Consider the following 22,890-nt stretch of genomic DNA (forward strand, 5'->3'; position numbering starts at 1 on the left):
TCTGTTCACGGGTTTACTTCCGAACAGAAATCCGTTTTTTCTTCTGATTTCTGTTTACAGGTTTAATTCTGACAAAAATTCTTTCTCTCTCTCTCTCTCTATCTCTCTATCTATCTCTTTTTCTGTCTTTCTCTCTCTCTGTCTCTCTTTCTTGTCTTTTTTCCTGATTTCTGTTTACGGGTTTACTTCCGAACAGAAATCCATTTTTATTCTTCTGATTTCTGTTAAAGGGTTTACTTCCAAACAGAAATCCACTTTGGTTTATATTTATAATTAAATAAAAAAAAACAAGTTTTTTAAACTTAAAGTAACTAGCGACATTAAAACTTAAAACGAGCAGAAATTATTTCGTATATGAAAGGGGCTGTCCCCTCCTCAACGCCTCGCTCTTTACGCTAAAGTTTTTATTGTTTTAAAAAATAGAGTTGTGAGACAGAGTCAAACTTTAGCGTAAAGAGCGAGGCGTTGAGGAGGGGACAGCCCTTTCATATACGAAATAATTTCTGTTCGTTTTAAGTTTTAATATCGCTCCTTGCTTTCAGTTTAAAAAACTTGTTTTTTTATTTAATTTCTGATCGTTTTTAGTTAATGCACCTTTTATTTTGGCTCGCCGTCATTGAATAAGTAAACAAAATTTGCATAAAAAATTTACTTTTCTTTTGCTAAATGGCTGTCTCTAAATTTGGTTCTGACGTAATTTACGAATTAACTTACGTAACGAACTTCCATATTCGTATATTTTTCTTCTGGCAAAAAATACAAAGTTGCAGATTTTTGCAGATATGAGCTTGAAACCTATGTTACAGGGTTTTCTGATACGCTGAATCTGACGGTGTGATTTTTATTAAAATTCTTTCACTTTTAGGGGATGTTTCCCCCTCTTTAAAAAATAAGGTAAATTTTCTCAGGCTCGTAGCCTTTGATGAGTAATACTAAACTTAATAAAATTCATATATTTAGAATCAGCCTTATAAGCCCATTCTTTTGATACATTTATTGACATCAAAGTTCCGTTTTTAAAAGTTTTGATTACTATTGAGCCGTATCCTTTGTTTTTTTTTTTTTTTTTTTTTTTTTTTTTTTTTTATTATGTATATCTTATTACGTATATGATGGGGTTCTCCCTTTAGTCAATACCACGCTCTTTACGTTAAAAGTTAAAAAAATGTTTAATTCACAAACCCCTGAATCACAAAGGCCGTTTAGTTAGAATAGATAGCTCTTTTGAAAGCACTAAAAAAAACTGTAGCGTAAAGAGCGAGGTATTGACTTGGGGGAGAACCCCCTGATATACGTTATAATTTCTGTTCATTTAAAGTTCAAATGTTGCTCTTTATTTTCAGTTGAAAAAACTTGTTTTTTTAATTTAATTTCTGATCGTTTTCTAAATAATGCTTGGAAATACGGCACCCCCTTCATAGAAATATCCCTTACCTCGAAGAAACATCCTCCACAGAAAGATTCTCCCGAGTAACCCCCTCCTTCAGCCCCCCCTCCACCAGAAAAAAATTCTTCCTGAAAATGTCTGTATACTTCCCAATAACCAATACAATATGTAAGCAATGGGCAAAGTTCATAACTTGCAGCCCTTCCCCTGGAAACTGTGGGGGATTAAGTCATCGTAAAAGACATATTTATTAGATTTTCGACTATGTTGAACAAAATGGCTATCTCAAAATTTTAATTGAGTGACTTTGAGAAAAAAATGAGCGTGGGAGGGGGCCTAGTTGCCCTCCATTTTTTTTGTCACTTAAAAAGGGCACTAGAACTTTTAATTTCAGTTCCAATGATTCCTCTTACGATATTCTAGGACCAATGGGTCAATACGATTACCCATTGGGAAAAAAAAAAAAACAAACAAATAAACACGCACCCGTGATCTTTCTTCTGGCAAAAAAGGCAAAATTCCACACTTTTGTAGATAAGAGCTTGAAACCTCTACAGTAGGGTTCTCTGATACGCTGAATATGATGGTGTGAATTTCATTAAGGTTCTATAGCTTTTAGGGGGTCTTTCTCCCTTTTTTTGAAAATCAGCCAAATTTTCTCAGGCTCGTACCTTTAGATGGGTACGATTAAACTTGATGAAACTTATATATTTGAAATCAGAATTAAAATCTGATTCTTTTGATGTGTCTATTGGTACCAAAATTCCGTTTTTTAGAGTTTCGGTTGCCATTGAGCCGGGTCGCTCCTTACTTACAGTTCGCTACCACGAACTGTTTGATTTCCGTTTTTGGGTTCAGTTCCAAACAGAAATTCTCTCTATCTCTCTCTCTCTCTCTCCCTCTCTCTCTCTCTCTCTGTCTCTCTCTTTCTTGTCTTTTTTCCTGATTTCTGTATACGGTTTACTTCCGAACATACATCCAATTTTTTATTTCTGATCTCTGTTTAGGGGTTTGCTTCCGGACAGAAATTTACTTTTCTTTTTCTGGCTTCTGTTTACGAGTTTATTTCCGAACAGAAATCCACCTTTCTTTTTTTTCTCTTCTTCTTCTTTTTTTGCTCCTTTCTTGTTTTACTGTTTCGAGTTCTAATTCCGGGGTCTTTGCGATTAGACATCCATAAGTTAAGCCCTTATAATTTTACATTTTGCGCTGGCGGACGACAAGGAACCGAAAACACAATCCAGGGAAGCAGGAGCTCCAAGGACTGACTTCGTTTCTTACCACACAAGATCGAGAGCCAAGCATAATTCTGATGAGGATGATTTAGAAACAACGTCAAAGATGGACTCCTGTCAGAACTCTGCGCTCTCAAATAAAATCTGACATTTTATCCGTCCGGTCAAATAATTGAATCATTAGAAACCAGACAAAACTAGCCTTCAGTCGGGAAATCTATTCGAATCCATGGTTTTTCCAAGTTGTACGTTCAAAAGCTCTCGCGGTCCATGGCTGTGCCGATGGTTGCTTGACTAGGTGTTAATTCGGTATGCAATCCCTTCCCTTCCAAAATCCGACCCATGGTCCAATAAGTTTCGGAACCCCTTTGCTTTACGCTGTTTATTCTTTGTATTTTCTGCTGATAACCTTGTGTTATCAGCAGCATTGATAACAATGCTCGAATTAGCTCTAAACAGCTCAAAACAGACACAAACAATGAGATGGCAACAAAAATGCACGCTTATAGCAGTAAGATAGCGACAGCAGATATACATGCGGATAACAGGGAAGCAGCTCCTGTTGTTGTGTCCCACAAACAAAGAATCATCAGAATTGTTCCCAAACAAACAGTGACACTAAAAGAAACACTCATCAGTGGAATATTCTCAAGCCATCCATCATGACAAAAAGTTTCAGTGAACCAAACAGATACTTCACCTGAATTAGAGGGCATACAGTTTATCAAATACTGGCAGGAAAAAGATGAGACTGACACCATTGGAGCAAAATAAGACATGGGGACAGAATGCGTGTGGAAAACAATGAGACCGCTACAGAAGATATGCATGCGGTTAAGAGTGAGTTTAGGGACAGAGAAGGTGAAATAGTTTTAGACTTGTCTGCCCATTCTGACCGTCATGCAGCTAGTAAATAAGACACCAGACAAAGACTATATCAAAATTTACTTGATTCAGACGAAGACTTAGAGACCAACTCAGCAAGTGAGTATCAACCAGATAGAGAATCAGAAGATTCTGATTCTACAGGTAGTAGTGTTCGAAGAGCGGCAAGACAAAGTACTGATGTACAAGGGGAGCTTATCTCATTACCTATGAGTGAAGTCTCTATCGCCAGTTCAGTTATGAATCACTATCAGCTATCAGCCAAGTAACATCGTTTGGCTAGTGCTTTTAACCCAGGTTGATGTGAGATAAAATGAATTGAAATAGCAAAGTGGGTGGAGTTTTGTTCTGTGAATGCGAACAAGTTCTTTTTATCTATTAAAAAAAACTTTCCGAAGAATAAATTTTTCAAAGAAAATTATAGGGCATTTTAAACTTAAGCTCAGCAGATACAAATACGTGTTAAAAGTCAAACTCAAAACGACCAGAAATTACTATTAAAGAATAAATAAAACCCAAAATGAACAGAAATTAAATAAACGATCATAGCAAAAACCATTCAACAAGTAATAGTATAAATGAGTAAATAGATCTGAAAGCGAGTAATGCATAGATTGAATATGAAAATCAAGCTAAAAACGAAAAAAATAGTTTGCTATTAGAGTACAAATGAATCTTAAAGCGAACAGAAATTAAAAAAAACAATCAATGCGAACAAACTTACAATATATATTAATTTAAATGAATAAATAAATCTTAAAACAAGTGAAACTTAAGTTGAATATGCAAATCAAGTTTGAATCGAATAAAAATAACTACAAGCAAGAGTTTGGGTATCGCCTCACTGCAGAAGCCTAAAACCTACTGCGTCATTGGTGCCTTACTGAAAACTATATGAGTCTTGAACAGTCGTGGAAGGTATAAACAAAATCAAATGAATATTAGATAAATAATGATATTAATTGTTGAAAGATCTATCAGCTCTAATTTTTTTTTCACTGTAATTTTTATTTTTATTTTCAATGCTGTTAGAACTGGAAAAGAATAAATTTGTAATATACGGGTAATTCGTTTTCAGTGAAGCACCAATGACGCAGAAGGCTTTAGGTTTTTACAGTTAAAGAAGGGGGCAGTATCCAAATTTTGTTTGTAGTGAAACTAAACTTGTCTTGACCAATCTTGGAAAGAACTAATAAATTAAACTGAATATTTTATGTAAAATGATATTAATTGCTGAAAGCTCATCAGTTCAAAATTTTACTGTAATTTTAATATTTATCTTCAATATTAAGTAAAAAAAAAAATTTGTAATATAATTCGTTTTCAGTAAAGCGCCGATGACGCAATAGGTTTTAGGCTTCTGCTGTGAGGCGATACCCAAACTCTTGTTTGTAGTTATTTTTATTCGATTCAAACTTGATTTGCATATTCAATTTAAGTTTCACTTGTTTTAAGATTTATTTATTCATTTACATTAATATATATTGTATCTTTGTTGTCATTGATTGTTTATTTAATTTCTGTTCGTTTTAAGTTTCATTTATACTTTAATAGCAAACTATTTTTGTCGTTTTAAGCTTGATTTTCATATTAAAATTAAGCATTACTCGCTTTAGGATCTATCCATTCATTTATATTATTACTTGTTGTATGTTTTTTGCTATGATTTTTTATTTAATTTCTGTTCCTTTTGGGTTTCATTTATTTTTTAATAGTAATTTCTGGTCGTTTTGAGTTTGAATTTTAACAGGTATTTGTATCTCCTGAGATTAAATTTAAAATAGCCTTTACTTTTCTTCGAAAAACTTCTTTTTTGGAAAGTTTTTTTTAATTAATTTTTTTTCGTTTTTGATTGCAAAAAGTTTCAAATTTTTATGGCATGGGGGGGGTTGCTTACTGTCCGACTATTCTTGATTTAAAAAAACGGATTTAGAACTTTCAATTGAAATCGAATGAGGCTTTTTTCAAAGTCTATACGATTACTTCTTTGATAAAAACCTTATATATGAACAATAGACAGCTTGCCTAACTTGTGGAAAGCGATTGACAACAATAAATGGATTGAAAAAATAGCAAGTTTAATTACCGCAATCTTGCTTTAATTAAGTAAATTAAATTACTTTAGACTACGTTAAGGGCGGGTGGGGCACCCCTCGCCCCTCCCCTGGATCTGCCACTGCCTTACACTCTCTGTTTCTTTCCTTGTTAGGGAGGAGAACAGATGCCTAATAGGTGTGTGTTAATACCAAAACATTCTAACTCTCATTGGGCTTTCAAGTATAAACAGAATTAGTTCTAAGGGAGGGGTGGGGAAACAGGGCGGGGGGGGGGGGGGTATTTGCCCTTCGATCAATTTTGACTCTTAAGAGCTGGAATACAACTTCCAATTTCCAATCAAATGAGCCCTCTCTGAAGTTTATACGAGAATCCCTTCCTGCCCCCGGGCCCTGGGGGGTGTTGTCGATGCCAGAGTTTTGTTACTGAACCTTTCAACTATTTTTAACAAAATGGTATTTTTAACCCTTGCATATAAAGCAGCTCTGGGGGTAAAATAATAAAAAATACTGAAGCTATATAAGATTTATTCATTTATTTATGTTTGCACCGGTTATCTTTATGTTTGTAAGATAGTTAATTTTAATTTCTGTTCGTTCGGGGTTTTGTTTATTCTTTAACAGTAATTTCTGGTCTTTTTGAGTTTTAACTATAATAGGAATTAATTTCTGCTGGTCTTGAGTTCAATATGGCTCTTTATTCTTCTTAGAAAACTTATTTTTATGTAAGTTTTTTTATAATTAATAATAATAAAACATTGAAGCCTTATGGCCTTTGCTATAGACAGCTTAATTACATGCCTCTGAGAAATAAAACCTGAATTTTTCACGCAACAATGAATGAATCGAAATAATAGCTTCTAAAAACAGTAGCTAGGTTATTCCATTTTTTGATGCAGAAAGAACAGGATCGTTTTGATTAGACCATTTTTTAGGATTGTTTGTGCCACAATAATTTAGCATTTATCGCAAAATATGTATTTTAACCTTATTTTAAGTATGGCTGTAATTTTAGGTATTTTATAAAAGATTTACTATGTGTTCTTCCCATACAAAACTGTACCTTATTAAAGTCTTTGGGGTGGGGGCTGCGTTTTTGGCATAAAGAAGAAAACCTTAGCGTAGACAGTAGGAGAGGGGGAGAGTGAGGTTGGAGACTCATCCAATACGGGGCGGAACTTCACTTATCTCCTCCGTTTCCGATTTAGGAGATTAGAGAGACTCTTTGGGCTGTAGAATGTTGGACCGTTTGAGTTGTGGAAGTTGTACTCAAAAATACTTTATATTTTTAGTTATTGCAGGGTTACTTTCATAGATTGTGGAATGGTGAGACCCCTGGCCCATGATTTGGATGAGCCTCAACTCATAATATGGGATTTTGATTAATTTTTTCGTGTTACATGCATATATTATTGTATATATGTTATTTTGAGCTAGACTTTTATCGCATTGCGTTCCTTTTTAAGCCTTGAGATAAAAACTAAAACCTTAGCGTAAACAGTAGTGGTGGGAAGTCTCCCCCCTCACATGCATAGTTGAGCAGCCACAGAGAAAGTAATACAAATGAACTTAATCTGTCTTTTGAAAATGTCTTTTTTTAAAAGACACGAAAATAATCGTCTAAAGGAACATGAAGTACTATCTCTTAAATTTCCGTTGATTCTTTATTCCCGTTACGTTCAGATGTAAAATTTAGAATATTATCAAATGGGTTTAGTCGTCCCCTCCCTGAATAATTCACATTTGGAAAAATCACCCCCTGGGAAATTCCTCCCCCCTCCAAGAACATTTTCTTTTCCTGCTGATAATTCCCCCGGTTAAATTCTACCCATCAGAAATTTCCCAGCCGTAAAATATGCTCCCCCAAACATATTCCCCTCAGATAATTTCGGATATTTATAAAAATGGAAGCTGAAATTTCTACTCAACTATTTAGGTCAGAAGCAATGCTATAGCGCTACCTAAGTAAAGAGCCATAAGGGTTCAATGAATTAATACTTATTTATTTTTTCAGGGGTACTTTATGTGGAAGAGGTGGTCGCATAAACTTTGGAACGGGGTTCATTGAATTACAAATTAAAAGTTATAGTGCCCTTACACCAGGAGCGGATCCAGAATTTTTTTAAGGGGGGCAAAATAGGTTGATCCGATAAACTTACGTTAGGAGCAAGTTTAACTAACGCAATCTTGTGTCAAATAAGTAAATTACATTACTTTAGACTACGTCAGGGGGGGGGCTAGCTGCCCTCCAATCTCTTTTTACTCTTAAAAAGTGAACAAGAACTTTCAATTTTCAATCAAGTGAGCCCTCTCTAAAGTTTATACGAGCATCCCTTCCCAAAGAAATAATATGAAGGATTCGGAGAATCCTTAAATTACAACCCTTGCCCTGAGGGCTGTGGGGGAGTTGTCATCCTCAAACACCTAATTTGCAGAACTTAAACTACGTTTAATAAAAATTTATTACTACGTCTCAAAATTTTTATTGGATGTGTTTGGGGAAAAGGTGGGCGTGAGAGAGGGGTTAGTTGCCCTCAAATTACTTTCGACTATTAAAAAGGGCACTAGCCCTTTGAATTCCAAATTGAATGAGCCTTTTTTGAAGTTTCTACGACACCACCTTCTATAAAAACCTTATATGCCCCAGGGTATAACTTAAAACCCTTGCCTTGAGGGTTGTGGGGGAGTGTCCACCTCAAAAACATATTTTCTATCTGAAAATTAACAACGCTGAACAAAATAGCAATCTCAAAATTTTGATTGGATGTGTGTGGGGGAATTATGGGTCTGGGGGAGGGCTAGTTGCCCTCCATTCACATTCGACTATAAAAAAGGGAACTAGCCCTTTGAATTTCCAATCGAATGAGCCTTTTTTGAAGTTACTCCGACAACGCCTTCTATAAAAACCTTATATGCCCCCAGGGCATAACTTAAAACCCTTGCCCTGAGGGCTGTGGGGGAGTCTCCTCCTCAAAAACATATTTTTTATCTGGAAATCAATAACGCTGAACAAAATAGCTATCTCAAAATTTTGATTGGATGTGTTTGGGGGAATGATGGGCGTGGGGGGGGACTAGTTGCCCTCCAATCACTCTCGACTATTTAAAAGGGCACTAACCCTTTGAATTTCTAATCGAATGAGCCTTTTCTGAACTTTCTAAGACAACACCTTCTATAAAAACCTTACATGCCCCCAGGGCATAACTTAAAACCCTTGCCCTGAGGGTTGTAGGGGATTTTCCTCCTTAAAAACATATTTTCTATCCAGAAATCAATTACGCTGAACAGAATGGTTATCTCAAAATTTTCATTGGATGTGTTTGGGGGAATGAAGAGCGTGGGGGAGGGCTAGTTGCACTCCAATCACTTTTGACTATTACAAAAGGGCACTAGCCCTTTGAATTTCCAATCGAATGAGTCTTTCTCGAAGTTTCTACGACAACTCCTTCTGTAAAAACCTTATATACCCCCAGGGCATAACTTAAAACCCTTACCCCGAGGGTTGTGGGGGAGTGTCCTCCTCAAAAACATATTTTCTTTCTGGATATCAACTACGCTGAACAAAATGGCTATCTCAAACTTTTGATTGGATGTGTTTGGGGAAATGACGGGCGTGGGGGGGGGGGCTAGTTGCCCTCCAATCACTTTCGACTATAAAACAGGCACTAGCCCTTTGAATTTCCAATCGAATGAGCCTGTTTTGAAGTTTCTACGACAACACCTTCTATAAAAACCTTATATGCCCCCAGGGCATAACTTAAAACTCTAGCCCTGAGGGTTGTGGGGGAGAGTCCTTCTCAAAAACATGTATTCTATCTGGAAATAAACTACGCTGAACAAAATGGCTATCTCAAAATTTTGATTGGATGTGTTTGGGGAAATGATGGGCGTGGGGGGGGGGACTAGTTGCCCTCCAATCACTTTCGACTATAAGAAGGGCACTAGCCCTTTGTATTTCCAATCGAATGAGCCTGTTTTGAAGTTTCTACGACAACGCCTTCTATAAAAACCTAATATGCCCCCAGGACATAACTTAAAACTCTTGCCCTGAAAGTTGTGGGGGAGTGTCCTCCTCAAAAATATATTTTCTATCTAGAAATCAACTGCGCTATATAAAATGGCTATCTCAAAATTTTGATTGGATGTGTTTGGGGGAATGATAGGCTTGGGGGGGCTAGTTGCCCTCCAATCATTTTCGACTATTAAAAAGGGCACTAGAACTCTCGATGTCCAATTGAATGAGCCCCCTTTGAAGTTTCTACGATGACCCCTTCCGTATGAAGTGCCTCTGGAAAAAAAAAATAAAATAAATAATAATAAAACATTGGAGCCGTATGGCCTTTTCTATAGGCAACGCTACAGCGTTGCCTCCGAAGGAGACTGCTAATTAATGATTACGCATAAACAGAAGTCAATTTATTAGCTGAGGGTTCCAAGCGAAGATTTGAGGAGTTTCTGTTGGCAATTTATGCGTTAGCCGTGAATTAACCGCTTAGCAAACTGCACGTCGGTACTTTCGTGGATAAATAAGAAGTACTTTTTCCGGTAAGACTATTCTAATTTTTTATTTACTGGTTTGTGATGACGAGGAATAAGCGTAAACGTAAAACAGAGGAGCAATTTGGATCGGTTTCGCTTGACGAATCCGGGCATTCATCTTCAACGAAAAAATCAATAAATCGTGCTTCGATCCAGTCATTAGCGGACGATTTCTCGAAAATTCTTGAAATCGTAACGGAGTCTCAAAGTACATTACAATCAATTGACACAATCCAATGTTGCTCAAGTTGGAAAAAATTACGATGCAGTAAATGAAGAAGTAATTTTACTGAAAACGCAAATGCATATTGTATCCACTGAGGCAAAATATCACCGTGAAATGACGTCTTTGTTGTCTGCAAAATTGATGTCAGTGGAATATTTATCTACATAAAATAACATTATTGTCTGGAATATGGTTTGTAATGATGTAGCTACTGCTAAAAGTTTATTTCAAGAAATATGTGCCAATGGTTTAGAATTAAAAAATGTTTCAAAGTTTACAGTTGTTGCGAATAAAAAAGAACAACAATTTTCCAAAGTGACTGTTAAATCACCCAAGGCGAAGATTATGATCTTACGTAATGGGAAAAAACTTGAGAATAAGACTTTCGGTTCAAATACAGCTATGAAAAATGTTTACGTCAGCGATGATGCTCCATTGTGTGTTCGTGACGCGCGGAAGAGACTTTACGAGACTAAACCTAAATTGAGTAGACAGGGTATTTCAGCTTGGGTATCTTATACTGTTCCTCCATTCATTCAGATTGAGAGAGAAGGTGTTAGAAAAGTGAAATATATTTATAATGAGCCAATACCAGAGCTACTTGATTGTTGATTCTAGCATTTCATTTGGTTGTTTTGAAGTTAAGAGGCATTTTTTTTGCTATTATTAGATGAATTTTGTTATCGTGGTTAGCGGCACTAGCACAAGTATGTGCCTGATGAAGAAAAACAATTATATTTTTCTTCGATTGCATTATCCTGTCTTTTTTAATTTGAGTGAGAATTTCCCCTTTTTATTTTCCATGAGTTTTTTTTTGGTTATGTTGTATGGGCAGTGGGTGGAGCGGCGGGGAGGTTTTTGTACGAGATGGTGGAACGCGTTCTACTGTCTTGTATGGAGGTTTCCATGTTGTTCTGCTTATTGTTTATGATGAAAATGCAGTGTGGTCTTCGTCGTTATTTATGTTATGTTGTATCTTTTTATTTTGTGTTTTATTTATGATAAATTTTATTTTTAATTTATTTTCTCTTTTTTTCAGTTTTTTCTTTTGTTATTGGTTGCGGCCCTCCTGGATACTGGAGATCACTTGTGGTTGTTGTAAGCAGAGTTAATTTTTCTCCTTGTGTTCTTTTCCTCCTTGTGTCCAAGCTTGTGTCTTGAAAAAAAGAGTTGGATTATGACAATAATAGATTGAAAAAACTTGAGAGAAATTCGTTGAGTTGGGATGCTCTGGGGAATGGGGTCTTAAATCCGAATTATGATGAAGGAACGGTGGAGGATTTTCCAGTGGTTAAATATAAATTTCTAGTTGATATTGGAAATAAATCTACTATGGGTCCGCGAAGTTTGAGCATTTTCCATTTGAATTGTCAAGGTCTTTCTAGTTCATTTAATTATTTAACAGAACTATGTAAGTTTTCTGAGTGGGATGTGCTTGCATTGAATGGAACGTGGCTTCGTAATCAAACAGTTGGTGGTAACGAACTGTAAGTAAGGAGCGACCCGGCTCAATGGTAACCTAAACTGTAGAAAACAGAATTTTGATACCAATAGATACATCAAAAGAATCAGATTTTAATGCTGATTAGAAATATATAAGTTTCATCAAGTTTATTCCTACATATCAAAAGTTACGCGCCTGAGAAAATTCGGCTGATTTTTTAAAAAAGGGGTAAAGACCCCCTAAAAGTTATTGAACCTTAGTGAAAATCACACCATCATATTCAGCACTTCAGAGAACCCTACCACAGAGGTTTCAAGCTCCTATCTACAAAAATGTAGAATTTTACATTTTTTGCCAGAAGAAAGATTAGGGATGCGTGTTTATTTGTTGTTTTTTTTTCCCAGGGGTGATCGTATCGACCCAGTGGTCCTAGAGTATCGTGGGATGGCTCATTGAAACGGAAATTATAAGTTCTAGTGCCCTTTTTAAGTGACAAAAAAAAAATGGAGGGCAACTAGGCTCCCTCCCACGTTCATTTTTTCCCAAACTCACCCGATCAAAATTTTAAGATAGCCATTTTGTTCAGCATGGTCGAAAATATGATAACTATGTCTTTTGGGATAATTTAATCCCCCAAAGTCCCCGGGGGAGGGCTGAAAGTTATGAACTTTACCTAATGTTAACATATAGCATTGGCTATTGGGAAGTATACAATATGGGACGTTTTCAAGGGGGGGGGGGGTTCTGGTAGTGGGGGGGGGTCGGGGGTTATGTGGGAGGATCTTTTCATGAAGGAAGTTTTCATGGGGGAAGGGACATTGCTATGGAGGGGGGGGGGGCGGATTTCCCAGCATTATTTAAAAAAAGATCAGAAATTATATATAAAAAAAGTTTTTAACTGAAAGTAAGGAGCAAAATCAAAACATAAAACGACAGAAAACATTACGTATATGATTGGGTTCACCCCCTAGTCAATACCTCACTCTTTAAGCAAATAATAATTTAGTACTTTCATAAGAGCTATTTATTCTAATTAACGGCATTTGTGATTAAGGGGTCATTTTTAAAGAATTGGAACAAAATTCGAACTTAAGCTTAAAGAGCATGGTATTGACTAGGGGGCGAACCCTCTAATATACGTATTAAAAATATATGAATGTAGAAGTTCGTTACGTAAGTTAATTCGTAAGTTACGTATATTTATTACTAATAAAAACATTCGTAAATAAAATTAAACAAGTTTCGAGAAAGCTATTTAACCAAATAAAAGTAAAATTAATATGCAAATTTTGTTTTAATTATTCATGTACGGTGAGCCAAAATCAAAACCTGTATTAATTCAAAAACATTCAAAAATTATATAAGAAACAAAAAAGCTTTTTTAACTGGAAGTAAGGAAAAACGTTAAAACATAAAAAAAACATAACCGAGTCCGCACGTGAAGGTGACTCTTCTCTCTTTAACGCATTGCTCTTTCTGCATATTTTTTACTTTTTTACAACTCTAATTTTTTTAAACAATGACAAAATTAATTACAAAGAGTAAGGCAGTGAGGAGGGTCCAGCCTCTTTCATATAAGGAATAATTTCTGTTCGTTTTAAGTTTTAATGTCGTTCCTTACTTTCAGTTAAAAAAACTTGTTTTTTTATTTATCATGCAATGAGTCTACTTGAGATTGATAGTTATGACTGTGTGACGCAGATTATGGAATCGCGATTACATGGTGGATTGGCTTTATATTGCAGGAAGAATATTACAATGAAAATAAGGAATGATCTACGTGTGAATAAAGAGATGGTTTTTGAATCAATGGTGGTTGAACTTTGTAAGTCAGGAAAATTTTTCTTTGTGGTGGTTGTTTATCGACCTCCATCTGGAAATGTGCAGGAATTTAGTGATTTGCTTGAGCGGCAAATGGATAAATTGTCAGGTTCAAATCGCCCATGCTTTGTTTATGGAGGCTTTAATCTTTATCTATTTTCAGTAAATGTAAACCCGAGAGTTCGAGATTTTTTAAATGTTATGTTGGGTTACGGTTTAAGACTGACAGTTAATATATGTAGTCGAGTGACTTTGCGCTCAGAATGACTTTTGGATAATATATTTGTTAATGTGAAGTATTATTTTGCTGATGTTATTTTGAATGATGTTTCTGATCATTTTGGTGGTCTTGTTGTTATTAGAGAGTTTCGTGTTCCTACAGCTATAAATATACCACCACAAATTTCTGCATTGAAAATGGATGATGAGGCTCTTAACATATTCAGAAGAAAATTAAAGAACACTCAATTTGACTTTTTAGAAAGTAGTGATCTGCAAGTGAATGAAAAGTTTTCATTGTGGTATTCATAAATAACTAAATTACTAAAAGAAAATTGTACAGTTGTTAAAAACCCGGCTTTTCATGTTACCCCTAGAAAACCCTGGGTTACTAGAGGACTGATGAAGGCCATATCGAATCGAAGACTGCTATATAAATATTCTTTAGTGTCTCCTGAGGTGAAAGTGAGATATAAGAAATATAATTGTGAACTCGATAACCTATTACTAACAGCGAGCATTAATTAATATAGAACTGAGTTTTAAATAAAAGCAGGTAATCCCAGGCAAACGTGGAGAGTAATTCAGTCTGTTCTGAGCCCTTCCAAAAGTTCAAATTTACCTGAAAATTTCAACACTGATGCTTCGATTGTAGATAATATGTGTGGCCATTTTTCTATTGTTGGTGAACGGATAGCGAACTCCACAAGAAGATCTTATGAGGATGGAACATACCACCAATTTTTACACTAGGAAAATGATGTATCTGCATATCTGAAACCAGTGACTGCTAGTGAATTACGTACCACATTGTGGAACATGAGAAATAATGCTTCGGGTGCTGACGTTTTCTCGGAAATATGCGACCAGGTTTCTGTTCTATTTAATATGTGCCTAAAAGTTGGTGTTTTTCCCGATTTCATGAAAATTGCTAGAGTGGTTCCGCTTTTTAAGGGCGGGGAAAAAAATTTGGCGAATGATTATAGGCCTATTTCATTGTTGCCAGTTTTATCGAGAGTTTTTGAAAAATTGATTAGTGGCAAGATGGTTGATTTTCTTGAGAATAAAAAGTATTTTGGTAAAACTCAGTTTGGATTCCGTAAAGCAATGTCAACAGATCAAGCTCTTCTTTTTCTCACGACTTTTGTGAGCGATGCTCTGGACCAAGGGTGGAAAGTTGCATCTGTTTTTTTGGACATTGTGAAAGCCTTTCATGCAGTGGACCATGGAATTCTTCTGGTGAAGCTGAAGAATTGTGGTTTTCGAGATATGTTTTATCGTCTATTGGAATCTTTTCTCCAAGATCAAAAACAGTTTGTCAGTGCTGGTAAAATCAAATCGCAAATTAAAAGTGTTGATTTCGGTGTCCCTCAAGGGTCTGTTTTGGGTCGGTTTTGCAACTGCCCCCCCAGACCCTAGTTTGTCCCCCCCCCAGCTTGATGTTTGCCCCCCCAGCTAGAATTTTGCGTCTTCGAAACTCTCGTTGAAACTAAGATAGGCCTACAGAATTCTAGTATCCACAGAAACAGATCGGTTTTCTTTATCATACCTTTGCCTTTATGATGAGATTGGAAGACGAAAGCCTTTTTATATAGAGTATAGTCGGCATGTTTATGAATTTCGAAGCAAATTTCGTTGACCGCTCCCAATGGAAAAGGGCTAGTGACGGCCTTGGTCAGGGGCGTTTCTTAGGGGGGGGGGAATTCGCCCCTAAAGGTACTGAGAAAGGCAGTTTGTCGGGCAAATCCATAAGCCCCTGAAAATGCTGCTTCAGACCATCCAATTATTTTGCCTATTGGCAAATAAGCAATAAAACAAAATGACAATATTCTTGAACTGAGTTTATAAGAACGTTGACCCTTTTGGCAAATTATTACAGTTATATTATCGAAGTTTTCGCCACTTCGCAGCCGAAATCTTTGTTTTCATACCATTTGCTTGCCGTTATTAAAGAGAAACGTTAAATGATCCATGCTTTTTTTTTTTTTTTTTTTTTAGAAATTCGTCGGTGCAATGTCGATTTTTGTCGGCACACATTCGTCGTCCCCACCCCTAAAGGAAAATTGCTAGCAACACCCCTGGCCTTGGCTACAACTACAAGTATTTGAGTATAATTTTATTTGGCAACCGAGCGTCAATCCCCCCCCCTGAAATCCTGGATATGCCACTGTTTCTAAGTTGTAAATATAATAGAAAATTCATTTTTTTTTGGGGGAATTTGCATAATTTTCAACAATGACGAGGTAAAAAATTTTGAAGTTTGCCCCCCCCCCAGGATTTTTCTGAAATTACGCCCCTGATGCCGGGCTTCCAGACTATGGGGGGGGGGGGAATTAATATTGTTATATACTTTTAGCTTTTAGTATTTTTATACTTTTAATATTTTTATACTTTTAGCTGACGATGGAGTGGCGTTATCAACCGTTGCGCAGGTATCCGTAGAGCCGTCAAAATCGATGACCGATAAAGATCGCTTAAGAACCGAAGTTGAACTTTCCATTGTTGAAAATATGATCAAAGTGAATGCAGAAATAATAAAAGAAGTTAAAGATATGGCTTCGTTGAGTGAATCAGAGCCGTTAACCCCTTTACCGGAACAAGATTGCCCAGTACAGCCTGTAAAGACAAACTTCAACAAAAACATCAGTGTAAGTGAACAATCTCTTAGTGACACAAGAAAGTCAAGCGTTAGTGTGTCGGAGGACAACGAAGAGCTACTTACAAAGTGCCTGGCCTTGATAGGTGTTGCGTATGATATAATTGGTGAGCTAAGTTTCGCTTTGACAGTGCCTCGGGCAATAAAATAAAAACTCTCACCATCGATACTGCCATTATGTGTGAATTTGTAGGTGAAAGCTTAAAAGAACTTGAAGTTTTGTCAGCAGCTATAATCGAAGCTGAAACTCACAAGAGCATGACTTTTGAAAATCTGCCTTTTGGTTGTCGTGTCAATCATGATCCCGCAAAGCGACCATTCCCACTTAAAGAGCATCAGAAACGCTATTTACTTACAATGGGTCCTAACCAGAAGTATCTAGCAGCTTTTCCGGAGCACAAAAACGTATCGATAGGCAGCAGACATCAGAAGAGAATGAACGTTGGTTGGTACAAAAGTACAGGTACCTTGAATATAGCGTCAGCAAGGACCGAAACTATTGCTTTGCATGCATGTTGTTTCCTTCCGGACCAAAACGCGAAAAGGCAAAAGATACGCGGGTTAAAAGTGGACTGTTTTCTTGGAACAAGATGATGAGTAGAGGGGCTGAGAACCCGGGGAAGCTGAAGGAACATTTTGAAAGCACCGCTCATCAGTCAGCAATCATTGACGTGGCGGTTTATAGCAAAATCGAATTTGGCACTGAAAAATGTTTGATGAACAGAATAAGGCCTTGAAAAGGCAACAAGAAAAGGAAGCAATTGAAAACCGACGAGGGGTGAAGGTCCTAATAGACATAGTAAAGACACTGGGTAACCAACAGATACCCCTTTGTGGTGTGGCTGATGACAGTGACGGAAACTTTCGTCAAATTGTAAACCTAGTTTCTCGCTGTGATCCACATTTCAGTAATTGGTTGCGTGAAAGAACAATGAAGAAGAACATGGTAAACTACCTTAGCGGTATCTCACAAAATCAATTCCTTGAGGTACTGGGTAACGAAATTAAGCGCAAGATTGCAACCGCTGTGAATGCTAGTGGCGCATATTCAATTATCGCAGATAACACGCCGGACTGCGCACACGAAGAAAGACTAGTGATTTGCGTCAGGTCTATTGGTTCTGATGGCACCATCCAAGAGAGACTTTTAGCCATAGTACCAGTTGAATCAGAAAAAGGGAAAGAAACTGCCGATAAAATCCTAGAAGTCTTAGAAAAGGAAGGAGTAAGCAAAGAGGCTCTCATGTACCAAAGTTATGATTATCCGAGCAACATGTCTGGTGTTCGTCTGGGGGTCCAGGCACATATATCAGCCGAAGTGGGAACGGAAGTACGCTATATTTGCTGTATGGCTCATAGAGAGAATTTTATTGTGGAACATGCCTGCAGTAGCAGGTCCATAGTTCTAAAAATGTTTGAAATATTTCAGGAGCTGTATGTCTTCTTTACTCGTGGAACAAAGTGAGTTATAGCTTACAAACGAGCACTTGAGAGAGCTGAGTCGATGCTCAAGCTAAGAAATCTGTCAATGACAAGATGGACATCCAGGTCCAAGAGCTTGACAGCGTTATGGGCCAGCTTTGACACCATTGTTGAAGTCCTTGAAGAGCTAATAGAACAACATGAGGACAGCTTAATAAAAGAAAAAGCTCGAGCTCTGCATCGCCACATTACTTGCTTTGATTTTATTGTTACACTTATGTTCAAGCGCCAAGTCATGTTCAGAACGAAGGTTCTTGCGGAAAAGCTGCAGGATGAACAGCTCGATCTGATGACTGCAAATACAAAACTCTGGTCAACACGTGACATCTTAGATGCTCTCCTCCAAGATAAAACTCAGATAGAGAAGCAAATTGAGGCATCAAAAGCAGCAGCAGAAAATTTTGGTTCAGTAGCCGAAGACGAGTTCCGACTTAAGCACCGTCCTCTACGTCCACCTTCTTGTTATTCAGAGGTGATTCCTAATTCTGGAGCCGACATGTTGTATGACTGGAAATCGTTTTATGTTGAGGAGCTCTGCGGTATCCTCAGAATCCTTGTGAACGGCTTGGACGATGCCATCAATGACAACTCCTCTTTTCTAGAGGCAGCGTACCAGTGTCTATTGAGCAAAATGGACGACAGCTAAGCAAGTCTTTCGGAAGTAGCAAAGCTGTTTCTGGGAAGAGGCCTAGATCCGGCGGAACTCGTGTTAGAGCTTAAGGCCTTCAAATGCTTTTTGACCAGGACTGAGGTCGAAAGCAGTAAAGCCATTGATCGGACCGTTTTCGAGGCTCTATTTAAAGAAATTTATGCTGTCAAGACAATATTCCCAACTCTCTGGTCAGTTACCAGTGGACCGCAACAGCGACACCAATTGCAGCAACGACAGAAAAAAGTTTCAGCAAACTGAAATTGGTTATGACACGCTTACGTGCAACAATGGATCACGGCCGTTTGGATCATCTCTTCATGATGTGCTACGGGACTGACGTTTCTGACGAGCAAAGACTTGACAAATTGCTAGAAGTCTGGATGTCTGCCAAACCAAGACGGTTGGCCTTTTGATTCAAGTTAGTTTTTTCCATTCTGACTCTTTTTATATATACTAATTGAAATTTTAAATTTCTTACTTTGGCTTATAAAAATCATAATATCATCATACCTCTCCTCATCAATTGCTTTATTCCACAAGATAAGAGCAAAATCGTTCACTATATCATAGGACAGTATAGCCTATTAAAGATGTGCCTCTTGGGGTGGATCAGGCTCAATTAATTCAAGAAAACCGTTGGAGTTCCTATGATAGCGATTCGGTATTAACACAAAGCACAAGAAGTTAAACTTAAGTTTTTTTCTAACTATTAACAAAATAAAAAAAAGTCGGTAAAAATGACCAGCCAGTCAGTAAAATCTATTGGCCCCCCCACCCCCCAATATTTTGGATAGTAACGCCCCTGATTACTACCCTTGGATTGACAAAATACAGTTTGGTGAAAATATTCTGCCTAGGGAAGTTACGACAAAGTATCTAGGGGTGATTGTTGATGAGTGCCTTAACTTCAAAGAGCAAATTTCATGTGTTAGTGGTAAGGTTGCAAGAAATGTTGGGATGATGAGGAAACAAAAGCACTTTTTTTCCAAAAGATATTATGAGATTGCTTTATTTTTCTTTTATTCACCCATACCTTCTACATGGTTGTTTTGTGTGGTCAAGTACGTTTTCAACTCACCTTCGTCCCCTTAGAAGTTTACAAAATAATGCCCTACGTGTTTTAACTGGAGATAATCATAATATATCTGTTAGACATAGATATAATCAAGTAAATATATTACCGATTGCTGGATTATTCTGTTTTTATAATGCTCTTTTTATGTTTTAATATACACACGCGTTATTACCTGAGTGTTTTACCTACGCTCGTATAAAGCCACAAAATCCTTATCACCCTTGTTGCAACAATTAAGACGGGACTTAACCCCCTTGAAAAAGAAAGAATGAAAACCTGGTTCTGATGGTGTTCGTCCTATTTCACTCACTCCTAAATTCTCTAGACTATATGATGGATTCCTTGCAGACTCGCTAAAGGAAAACATCCTACCTCTTCCTAACCTGAGACAATTCGGGAACATCAAATCCACTTCCCATTACATTGTTTTTCTTATTGACTCGATTGTGAAAATTCTCAAAAACCCTAATTTCTGGCTAAATTGAATTTCCATTGACCTTCAAAAAGCCTTTGATCTTATCAATCACAATATTTTAGTGGAGGAACTAACTGATTTCAATATTGATTCTTTCCTGGTTAAATTGGTTGCCTCCTTTTTATCAAATAGATCACAACTAGTCAAATATCAGAATCGTTATTCCAGTCCCCTCCCTGCCACAATGGACTACCCCAAGGTACTCTCCTAGGTTCCCTCCTGTTTTCTATTATGATAAATAGCATTGTTAAGGAATTTCCCGACAGACGGAAATTTGTGGACGACCTAACGGTTGTTGACACCCTGCTACAGAAACTTAGCAAGCAACCCTATGAGCATCCTCAATGATAATGCAGATGACGCTGCAGACTTACACATGAGAGTAACCCCATCTAAATCTGTGATAATGCCAATATGTTTCCTTAAAACCTCAGCCTTTTCCCTCAACCCTATCCCCTAGATATTTCTGTGTCTTCCTTTAAACTACTTGGTGTTGCAATTTCCTGCAATTTCAAGTGGGATATCCACGTTGAAGATATTGTCCATAGAGCTAATGCGCCTATGTCTCTCCTTAAGCTCTTGGAGAAATTTAGCGTCCCCCCATCCCATTCTTTAAGGATCTTTACTTCCTTTGTCCGCCCACATCTTCAATATGCTTGTCCGGTTTGGCATCCTGGCATCTCCCATGCTGAATCAGAAAAAATTGAATGTATTCAAAAAAGAGCCCTGAGAATAATTTTAAAAAAGGGAAGCTATCATCCTCGCTCCTTCTAAAAAAGAGCCAAACTGGAAACTCTTGAACACAGGAGAGGAACGTTGTGCCTCCATTTTGCAAAAAATGTAATAATAAACCTTCGCACGGAAAACATTTTCCCCAAAAGACACTCCCCATCCAGACACCGCCTGCCACGTACTGTTTCTGAAACCGTACCTATCTTGTCCCCTATCCATTGCTTGACCTCCAGGTATGAAAAAACCTTTGTCCCCTTCATTACTGATAAAATAAACCACTAGTTTTCTATATTTTTTTTTTTTTTTTTTTTTTTGGCACTGGTTATACCTAAGTTGCATGTTCGTTCGATATCTTTCAACTCTTTTTAACGCTAATTTTATTTCACTCTTTTTGTTTTTACCTTTTTAGCTTTCTGAAATTTTGCCGCTTAATTTTTTTGACTAATGAAGGGTTTTGCCATTCTGATATTGTCGTTTTTGACATTATTTTGCCAGTTTATTAGTTGTTGTGTTTTTTATGATTTTTTATCTTTTGGCTTTATGACTCCGAAATGCAAATTCGGTCCTTCGGCACTTGTGATAGACGTTTTTTGAAACAAATATCATATCTCACTTAGGAGTAACCACAGCATATAAATAATAGAGCTTTATACTTTAGATCTTTATTCAATTATATTATCTTTATACAGTGGGAGCAATGTAATATAAGTTTTGAAAGTTTTGAAACAAAATGCGTCTTAGCCCGTTAGACGATGCTAACTATAGTATGGGCCGACGGGTTAACTCGTCATCTTAGAAATTTGGTAGGTATTACTATTTTTTTTTTCAACCAAAAGAAGAGAACATTCAGAAATAAAATATTTGAGGAATATCAGGGCTAATTGAAACGCTTTTTAATTAGGAATCATTATATTGTAGTGAAGAGGACAGAAACAAGTGAAAAATAATCTAAAGTTCTTAGTAGACAAATAAATTCAAAACCATTTTGAAGGGAATCCAAAATTTTTGCAAGCACCATTGATACTGGATTTTGCCTTATATTTTCCTCTCAGTAATCTCAGAAAACAATTCGGGGCTAGAAATATTCGGCAGCGCGCAACCACCAACCATATTAGCAGTATCCCCGCGCGCTGAAACTTTGTGGATGCGGCACTCTGAAATATTTTGGGCCGTGTGCCTCCAGTTTTCGACACTGCTTTGGGGACCACCCGGAAAGTATTCACAAGTGGCTGCAGTCGTAATTGTAAGCAGTTGCAGTCACAATTTCAAGTTGTTGCAGCTGGGAGTAGTCATAGTCATAACCCGTCACATTTAGAATCATAGTAGGGGTAGTAGTAGCCCTGAAAGCTTCAATTTAATATTCTTACCTGTTCCTAAGATATTGCAGATTGCAATTATCTATTGCAAGCCTGTATACACACTGTGTGTTTTGATTCAGCTTGATTCCCCTAAGCTTGGGGTTATGTTATCCCTGGAGGCAGAGTTATTTAGCCTTTGGATTACTTTGAACAAGATGGCTAATATAAAAATTTTGATCAGATGTCTTTGGGGGAAAGGTAGCAAAATCGGGCATGGGAAGGTGGTCCAGCTGCCCTCTGAAAAATTTTCAAGATCTACCTCAACATACCCTGAAATTTTAAACTTAATACTGTCAGCTGTTCATAAGATATTGAAGATACGACTTTCTCATAAACTGGACGCACACAGTATCTTCCAATTAAGTTTAAAATACCACTCAAAAATCCCCGATGTTCCACCTTAATACCCTTAGCCTTTTCAAACACACCAAGAATCAAAAATCCCCACTTTTTCTAATCCTACATGTAAAATACGGACTAATTGCATGATTTACATTCCTTGCAACGAGGGCATCCTCGGTATGGCATACTCGAGGAGGGGTATGGCATACTCGTAGCCATTGTTGCTAAGGTTTTTGGCTATTTTCAACCAAACCATTTTTTCTACATTTTGATAACTGTTTAGGGAAAAGGTATCCAAAAGGACAGGG

At 37.1% G+C, this 22,890-nt stretch overlaps 1 protein-coding gene across 1 annotated transcript; it reads left to right on the top strand.

The window, feature by feature from the left end:
• The first annotated feature begins 17,175 nt into the window (after positions 1-17,175).
• LOC148955522 (zinc finger MYM-type protein 1-like) lies at positions 17,176-17,931 on the top strand. The gene has a single exon (XM_089107556.1). The coding sequence runs from the start codon at positions 17,176-17,178 to the stop codon at positions 17,929-17,931; it is 756 nt and encodes a 251-aa protein (XP_088963682.1).
• Positions 17,932-22,890: the final 4,959 nt, after the last annotated feature.

This window comes from Artemia sp. Qi Xiang Cuo, chromosome 2, assembly GCF_049724085.1.
Source record: "Artemia sp. Qi Xiang Cuo chromosome 2, ASM4972408v1, whole genome shotgun sequence".
Taxonomy (NCBI): Eukaryota; Metazoa; Arthropoda; class Branchiopoda; order Anostraca; family Artemiidae; genus Artemia; species Artemia sp. Qi Xiang Cuo.